This window comes from Gadus chalcogrammus, chromosome 1, assembly GCF_026213295.1.
Source record: "Gadus chalcogrammus isolate NIFS_2021 chromosome 1, NIFS_Gcha_1.0, whole genome shotgun sequence".
Taxonomy (NCBI): Eukaryota; Metazoa; Chordata; class Actinopteri; order Gadiformes; family Gadidae; genus Gadus; species Gadus chalcogrammus.
The window spans coordinates 8,820,034-8,829,458 of NC_079412.1; the positions used below are offsets into that span (position 1 = coordinate 8,820,034).

At 42.3% G+C, this 9,425-nt stretch overlaps 1 protein-coding gene across 1 annotated transcript; it reads left to right on the top strand.

Annotated features, from left to right (window-relative positions):
* Positions 1-1,401: 1,401 nt before the first annotated feature.
* copz1 (COPI coat complex subunit zeta 1) lies at positions 1,402-8,091 on the top strand. The gene is made up of 9 exons (XM_056587410.1): positions 1,402-1,527; positions 2,137-2,205; positions 2,328-2,409; positions 2,494-2,585; positions 3,032-3,087; positions 3,304-3,381; positions 6,604-6,655; positions 6,820-6,858; positions 7,457-8,091. Exons 1-9 carry the CDS (start codon positions 1,510-1,512, stop codon positions 7,502-7,504), a joined length of 534 nt encoding a protein of 177 aa, XP_056443385.1. The 5' UTR covers positions 1,402-1,509; the 3' UTR covers positions 7,505-8,091.
* Positions 8,092-9,425: the final 1,334 nt, after the last annotated feature.

Sequence of the window (9,425 nt, forward strand, 5' to 3'; positions counted from 1 at the left end):
TTCAATTTTTCTATCTCACAAGAAGCTTGAAAAATACCAAATGGGGAACCTGGATCTGCATGATCATTCTGAATTTCTTCATAGGACTTTACAAAGATTTACAGATATAGATATGCACGACAATGTCGCAATAACTGTATGTATTTCAAAATAATAAAAGATATTTTTGACTGATATATGATATGTTTCCACAGACCAACCAACAAACAAGCCTCACAGACAATACATTGTGCTCTTGTTTAACGACGGACTCAATGACAATCCACACAATGACAGCAAAATGGCCAAACATGTATCATCTATTTTTCCTCATGTGGGGATAGTGAGCATGTGTAGAAGAATATATTAAAATGGTACACCCCACATGTACAACATTGGTTTTGGGGTCAGCGGCCTCAACGGGGAGGATGGCAGCGTGAAAGGAGGATGTTCGGTGGAGGAAGTCTTGCTGGGTGCTGATAAAGCCAATGGAGGATCTAATGAAGAGAGCCTCTAACTGCTGTGGTTTCTGCAGTTCATGCTGTTGCATTGGGCCACACTGTTTGCTACAGATGTTAGTACATATGCGGACTAGGGTCATATCAATGTTTTAATGGGGGGGGGAAATTGCATAAAAATGATTTCATGTGCTTAAATTAAAATGGAGCAAAAAATGTTATTCATGTGAATATGAAATTATTCAACAAATCGCAATTGATTTTATACTTAGTTATTCAATTGATAAGCACTTTGCATGTTTGTATATGAGAACATACTGGACAGGTTATTAAGACTATTGGCCACTGCTCGGCATCCACTGTATTTGCTTAATTGTATTTGCTTGTCTTATTTCAGTCTTTTATTCGAGAAACAGCTGGAATGATGATCTTGCTTGTAACTAAAACTGAGGCGCTTGAACCTTTCAAAACTATAATGTTCTCTCCGATTTTTCTAGTGACTAGTGAGGTTACCAAAGAACTAAAGAACTTCTTCTTTGAAAAATGTATACTCGGTATTGTCTATTTTAACCCCAAACTGTACAGCTGTGAGGGCAGGACCTCGTTCGCAAGCGTTCTCCTGTAACGGCGGAACGCGTGGGAGGGATGCTCCAGAAGAGCGTTATGAACGAGAGGCGGGGCTTCCGGTTACAACTGGGTATAGTGGCGAGAGCCTAGAGAGAGAGGGCGAGACTTCTTATAGAGGGATATTCGTTTCGTTTCCCTTACATGTTGCAGATAAATTGCTTAATCAGACAATTTATTTTTTTCTATCCTAGTAGCTATTTTTCTTGTTGAAATGGTTTAATTATTCTTGGGTCGGGGACTGTCGACAAGGAAGTTAAAGACCGGAAATGGCGTTAGACGGGGATTACACATTGACCTATTATAGAAGGGATAACGCTACAATGTATGTGTCAGCCCACTTCTGCTTCCCGGACGAGCCGACCAATAGGAGAGCTGCGTTTGGAACACGTATCAAGCACAGACAGTTAGCCTTCTAGCTCCCAGCTGTTTGTTGACTCGGATCATCATGGATTCTCTCATTCTGGTAAATAAAATAGTTGCATTTTAGACGGCTATATGTGATATGCGCTTGAACGTCACTGTTTCCTACACGGATATGGATTCCCAAACTGTGGGGTCCACGGTACCGGATGTTTAAAGCTACAGTAGGGGGCTAACCTAGCTAGCTTAGTACATTCTTAAACTCACTGTCAAATCTATTATTCTTATCGTAGTGATGACAGGTCAAAGTACGTGCTTCTTCTCCGGGTTAACTATCTCCCTTCTTAGTTTTGATTGCATGGCACTGGTAGCACTGGTTCTGAGTTTAATGTTGACATTAAAGTGTATGGGAGTTATATAAAACAATGCAATGTCCCATTACAGTGGGAGTCCCTTTACAATGGGACATTACATTGTCTGAATCAGAATTTATTTGATTACATCTTATTGTACAAAAACACAAGAGTAAAAGGCTTGGTTCCTCAACAGACACATAGCAGCAACGATACAAGATAAACTAAATTAAGATAAATAAAAATACATTGTTTTATATTTTACGAACCAAGCAACAGCCAACGTTGGCGGTTGGGTTTCGCTTTACTTTTGTATGGATTTATAAGAAGCCATTAATTTACATGCCGTCCACCCGCAGGAGCCTTCCCTGTACACTGTCAAGGCCGTCCTCATCCTAGACAACGACGGAGACAGGTTGTATGCCAAGGTAGGCTGTAGGAAAGAAAACTATGGAACAATTGTGTTTCTCTATTAGTCGTTATGAACTATTTTGCAAGTTACCATAGTCGTTTTTGTTATAAACTGTATCTTAATGTGTTCTAATTACAGTATTATGATGACACATATCCCACTGTGAAGGAGCAGAAAGCATTTGAAAAGAATATTTTCAACAAAACACACCGGACTGACAGTAAGAGGAAGCATAACAATTCTTTAATTAAAACTTATTTACTTAGTGTTAAGTCTTGTTTTTTATTTACTTTCCTTCTTTAAGGTGAAATTGCATTGCTTGAGGGTCTCACAGTTGTTTACAAGAGCAACATAGACCTCTTCTTCTATGTGATTGGCAGCTCGCATGAAAACGAGGTAAGATGTTCAGCTCTGCAGGTCCGGACATACAAACAATAGCTGAACAGTAGGTCTATACTTTTGGAAACATTCTTTTGTGTTTTGAATCTTAAGCCGTTTAAAGCAATGCGCTAATGTACACATGGGGATATTCCGTCATTGTGTTTAATAAATAAGCAATATTATTTATCCAATATCCAATATTGTATATCCTTCTTTCACATGACAATGATCATTTCTTAAAATTAACTGTTTCAAGATTAATTCAACACAGCAGAAAACATCAGTCAATGCCATTGGGGAATGGCATTTGCAGATTATAGACAGATGGCAGACAACAAGGCGAATATCGGCCGATAAAAATATACGACCGATATATCGGTGCATGCCTGATAATATTGTATTGGAGTAATGGCATCCGGATGTGAATGATTTCTTATTCTCATTATTTGTATTCTCTCCAGCTTATGTTGATGGCGGTGTTAAACTGCCTGTTTGATTCCCTTAGCCAGATGTTGAGGTGAGTTGTCTTACCTTAACAGGGAACTTTTGGATTTTTCAACCTGGACCCTCTAAATTAATCATATTGGTTTTTAGGGACTCACATTAGTCCCTTAAAGCCCAAATTATCGGTTTTCCTTTGATGTTTACTATTGTGCTCTCCAAATCTACAATTTTTTAATTGTTTAAAATGTTGATCATGCTATAAACCGTTTTTTTTTGGGACAAATTGCAGGAAGAACGTTGAAAGGAGGGCATTGTTGGAGAATATGGAGGGACTTTTCCTGGCTGTGGATGAAATTGTGGATGGGGGGTAAGTTATTTATTTATTTATTTATTCATTTATTTATATTAGGGTTGGCCATGATTTAAAGTTTTAATCGCATAGTATGGAGAGTTAACTCACGATTAATTGCACTTTTAAAATTATATTTCAAATCCACTCCAATTTAAACTAAAGGAGATTATCAAATGGAATGACACATTATCATTCATTCCAAATGTACTTAATAAGCAAAAACTAGGCCAAGTGATCTTTAGGGAGTTTTATTGGCTCACTCATCTTGGGTTGAATATGAAACTTATGGAACACCACAGATTTGGGAATTTTAAACAGGCAGTTAATAAGTTCAATTGTATACCAACAGTTAAGAGTAGTTAAATTCAAATTCAAAAAGTAGCGCCACAGATTTGGGAATTGGAAACAGGCTGTCACTTACTGCAATTGTAATCAGGCAGTCACTTACTGCATGTCTAATTGATTGTAAAGTAAGTGGAAGTAAAATCAAAAATGATTTCTGATATGAATCAGTGCGTTTACATGCAGTCATTATCGGATAAAGAAACAAATAAGACAAATAAATGCATGTAAACACCTTTACCCGATCTAATTTGGGCCAAAATCGGTACATGAACGGACAAACGAGATCGGATAAGAACACCTAGATAACTCGATCATAGTCCGGTTTCTACCTGCATGTAAACCCGCGTCGGATTTCACGTTCTGCGCATGCTCGAGATCTTGCGCCCGGGGGACGTGTTGTTGTCGCCATAGACATATAAACAATTCTTATTTCTTTATAAATATTTATTTATATGTTTATGGTTGTCGTTGTCGCCGTCGGAAAACGAGAAACGGCGATTTATTTAAAAAGGTGACGCAGAAGATGGAGGATGCCGGTGTTCACCCCCTATAAAGTGAAACCCTCTATCATCAACATGCATTCAGTACACACTACGCTTCGATTTCACCCAAGGCTGAATTAAATTAGTAGCTGAAATAGTACATGTTTTCCTAAACGTTGGTCATCAACAAGGTTGTAAAGTAGTAAGTTCGGGCACATCTGTCAAAATAAAAGTTTTTTCTTCTGACATGTATACGATATTTATTCATTCATTGTACCGCGACTGAACTGACGGGGATATTCTCTGATATTATGAATCTAAAAGACTGCGTCGGGTTCTCAAACTTTCTGGTACTCTCGGCCATTGTGGAGAAGGTATTGGGGGGGAAAGGAATTTTGCCTTTGACTCTGAAGTCAAGACTGAAACGCTACATGGAGGAGAAAGGGATTGTTGCCGTATGAGAGGTCGGAAAATGGAGCGTCAGAGAAATTATTTCTCAGACGCTCCATTCTTCCGACCCCTCGGTCGTATGCAGACTCCTCCAGCTGGACTCCTCCCGCTGCTCCGCCGCCGGAGGAGTCCGCAGACGACCGAGAGGTCGGAACAATGGAGCGTCGGAGAAATCGCATGGACCCGAAGTGAACTGACAGCTGTCTACTGAAAACATCTTTCTCGAATCCCGCCTGTGTTTGTTGTTGCTGGGACGTAGAGGTCAACAGGAAGTGGCTCTATAACCACTTGTTGAAAGGGCTACAGCGCCACCTAGGGTAGCGGATTCAGCCATGCTCCGGCCATTATCCGATCTCTTAAAGTCCATGTACGTTCGGATAATTGACACGGCCCGTTCGAGTAGCGGAATTGGTATAAGGCTTAATCCGATCCAGCTGTCCCATGTAAAGGGTTGACATTCTGTGGGCAAACCTTAAAAGAAAAGTGTGTTAATGCGTCAATTTGTGTTATAGATCCCATGGCATGAAAATCTCACTTTATGAGGTTTTCTAACATTAATATGAGTTCCCCTAGCCTGCCTTTCGACCCCCAGTGGCTAAAACTTGCGTTTGGTGTAAAACGAGCACTAGGTATCCTGCTCACCTCTGGGAAAAAATGGAAGCTCAAGCGTGCTGATTTGGAATGTGGCCCCATATGTCGTCATAAGGGGCCAAGTTACCTCCCCTTTCTCTGCGTTGCCCGCCCAGAGAACATGGCCCGCCAATGAGACAATGAGCCACGACTGTGCAAGCGCCACGTATGTGTGTGTGTGTGTGAGATTACACGCATTGTAGCGCAAGTGTTGTACACTTCTTTGTTATTTGGATAACCGTTCAGCTGTTAGTGTTATGGCGCATAATATGTCGGTTCTTTGACGTCTCTGGTATTTCCACAACCAGACCGTAGTTGGGGTTATTTCAGCCATGGTTGAGAAGGAATTGGGGGGAAAGGAACTTTGTTTTTGACTCCCTGAAGTACATGAACCACGAGGCACCACTGCCGCGAAGTGCAGCCGGCAGCCGGCAGCCGGCAGCGGGCAGCGGGCAGCCGGCATGGGCAGCGCGTGCTTCAGTCTACTTCAGGTTGATGTGGTAGTGGAAGAATCGGAGACGCCAGAGAACCGGACGCTGTCGTTTGTGATTCATAATATCGTCTCTAAATTTTGGCCATGATAATATGTATTATATGATATAAATATCTGTATTATATCATATTATTTAGATATAGAGCTCCAGGACTGTAGCGCAAGTGTTGTACACTTCCTTGTTATTTGGATAACCGTTCTGCTGTTGGTGTTATGGCAATATCAAGTCAGACTTTCACACGGCCAAATGTTGTGTGCGCCTCGCCATTGCAATACATCCACTGTAAACAGAGCGCATGGTATCGTGGCTGCAAGCTGCTCAGGGCCACACCCCCACCCTCCTCCTTGAGCCGCCTCTCTCCTCCTCATTTTGCATTAAAGCTACAGACACCGAAACGGCGCGTTTGGGGAAAGCTCAATGTGCAACTGGCTCGTAGTCGCTGTAATTCTGCACCAAGGCTGAGTTTCGGGAACGTTAGGGCCCCACTAATAACTATAATAAAGTATCATGCCATGGGACCTTTAATTGCGTTAAAACAAGATTGTGTTAACTTGCCCAGCCTATATATATACACACTCTCTCTCACTCTCACTCACTCACTCACTCACTCACTCACTCACTCACTCACTCACTCACTCACTCACTCACTCACTCACTCACTCACTCACTCACTCACTCACTCACTCACTCACTCACTCACTCACTCACTCACTCACTCACTCACTCTCACACACACACGGCTTCACATGAGTTAGCTGTGCTAGACAACCTAATCTCATCCGTCCTTTTGAAGGTAGCTCCTAAACTAGCATGTGTCCTCTCATTGCGGCCAACAGGGTGATCTTGGAGAGCGACCCTCAGCAAGTTGTTCACCGTGTGGCCCTCAGGGTAAGCGTTTTACCATGCTCAATCTTGTATAATGTTGTAGCAAACTATCTTGTATCAAATGTATTTTGACTCGCGCACACACGTAGTTAAGAAAAAACAATGTATTCCAACGAGTTGTAGATGTCCTATCAGAACAAGGTAAAACCATCTTTTCCCTGCTTTAGGGTGATGACGTGCCTTTGACAGAGCAGACCGTCACTCAGGTAAGAAACTTCCCAGTTGTGGTTTAAGTGTGAATTGTCTTTTTTAATCCGTCGGTGCACTTCTCACAGTATCGCCAGTTAAAGCTATTGTCTCAATAACCTCTGTTGGAACCTGCATCGCAATCTATTCTGCCTGTGTGCATGATTCCAAATGATTCTCGTTTGTGAGGTTTGCCATCAGCAGTGATGCATGCGTGTGAGTTCTGGTTCTCCTTCTGTACGTGTGTGCTGCTGATTAATGTCCCATTTAAGCGGGCAGTCTACCGCACAGCCTCATCTGGCCCTGATTTATGGCTGCTCCTCTTCCCCCTGTTTTATGGTTATGGTTTTTCTTTTATTCAGCAAATTAAGATGATTAATTAAATCTGGAAATTTCCTCTGCGTGAACATCACTCTTTATCGCCCCTCATTGTTCATCTGTAAAGCGTTAATTATATTTATCAATATTGTTTTAAATGACCTTTTTAAATGCATGTGGTAGTTTCTTCTTGCAGAAAGTTTCTTCAAACAGTTTTTGGATTAAATGGGTAAAATATTTTCAGTGTTTTTATATTTCAGTCATTTTATTTAACTTAAGACATTTTTGTTCCCCTCACAGGTTCTGCAGTCTGCCAAAGAACAGATCAAATGGTCCCTTCTACGATAGAAGCGCTCCGTCCCACCGTCGTGGACCTGCTCCACGCTCTTCCTCTGCTCTGATCTCCTCTCCTCTCCTCCAATCGAAGCTGTGAAGAGGCCGGCGCCCCATCCAGTTGCACTCCAAGGAATCCCTCAGTCCCATTTCAACACAGGCTTCTCTTGTCTGTCGTCACCACAACGTTGAAGTTGTGGTGAACATTCCAACTGTTTGGTGTTGTTTTTCTCAGTGCAGGGCATCGTCATGTTAAGATGATGTACTGTAGAGTGTCCTGTGATAACATTCCACTATTTTGTTGATATTCAAAAACAAGGTTGTATTGATTAGAACGCCGTCTTTTTTCTCCCTGATTCAAATGGGTCATTTAAGACATTGATGATTTTGTTAATTCTGCTATAGCAAATGCTCTGATGAAAAGTGCACCAAGTACTGTATGTATTCACATGGAGAAGGTAAAGGCTGGTGTAAACCTGGGCCCATCCTCATCAGTTTCTTATAATAAATACACTTTCTTGACTTAAGGCTGGAGTAATTTGCACATCCTGTTTCTCCTATTTTCGATTGCTCCTGGCCCCTAAATAGTTTACAAGAACACATCATGCGATTGCTGTGTTTCAATAATAAGAGATTCAGTAATTGTTGGCCTCTTGACCCGTATCCCAAGCGACGTAGCAACACGTCGCAAGTTCTAAAGCCAAGTCTTGTCTCCTCTTCCCAGATTTGCTCTCCTATACCATGCCTTGGGCTCTGTCCCTGCGAGACTGCGGCCAGTATCCAGGGCCAACTAGAACAAGGGCGCCATCTCCTGGTAGAGGCAGGGCGGCGCCAACAGACCCCTTGTAGCCATCCGTTTCAAGGTCTGTTGATGCTTAGTTTGCACCACTTACAAAGGTGAACAGCAGGGGGAGAGGTTCATGATTAATATTCAGCAAGAAGACTCCATCATTAATTTTATACGACCAGGTGGCTACGCCCATGAACCCCACGCAGACACGAATACCTCAAACCGAGCACATTGATGGAAAATAGGTGACCCCACCTCCGCCTCTGCCCTGTCCGCCCCCAGAGAGACCAGGACTAGGGGGTTAGCTCTAGATCACGGAGGTACCACGTGCATATTACAAAGCAGGAGGTCCTCTACATAGTCCCACCTCTGCTCTCGCGTTGACCTCTGGAAGGAATTTGTAGCGAGCCTAGATTTGTACTGTGTTGCACAACGCACACACACACACGCACTCTCTCATGGAGAATGCTTGATGAAAACCACATTGGGTACGTGTTGGGGTCCTCACCGCCCCAACCCTCCCTCCTCTTCTGGCTTGTCCGTTGGCCTCGGGGGTCAAGAGCCAGCATTGGACCAGGTTTCTGCCTAGGTCTGGAGCTCCTTGTTAGAGCGCAGACACACGGAGAAACACAAAAAGAGAGAAACACACACACACACAGAAACACACTCAGAGCTACACACACCAACACATTTTTTGAAGAAGCTTGGTTTAAGCTCTTGCCCTTACAAACTACAAAAATATTCCTTGGTGGCATGTCTTTATATCCATGCATGGATAATGTGTGGGGTTTCACGGCTAACAAGGAAGAGGGTTCATAGGGAAAGTGAGGATCAGGTCAATCATTCTCACTCTTAATGTGAGAGGAGATTTTAGATATATGACGCAACCAAAAACTGCTTATTATTGGCTAGATGACTGCAGTAAGAGTGACCGTTGGTGTATGGGTGTATGGGTGTTAATTACACACAGATACTTATACTATGGATTTTATGTATTGGCATTATTCCAATTTCAATAGGAATATGAATGCCACCATGTACAGCATGAATGAAGACTAATAATATTTGGGAATGCAGAGTAATCTCGACAGAACCCAATCACCCAACAGTGAGATAACTGTCTATGTTGTATTTTGGGTCAGTTAG

Coding starts and splice junctions, on each gene's coding strand:
- copz1 (XM_056587410.1), top strand. Junction 2,586..3,031: donor GCAGCTCGCATGAAAACGAG/GTAAGATGTTCA, acceptor TATTCTCTCCAG/CTTATGTTGATGGCGGTGTT. Junction 6,859..7,456: donor CAGAGCAGACCGTCACTCAG/GTAAGAAACTTC, acceptor TTCCCCTCACAG/GTTCTGCAGTCTGCCAAAGA.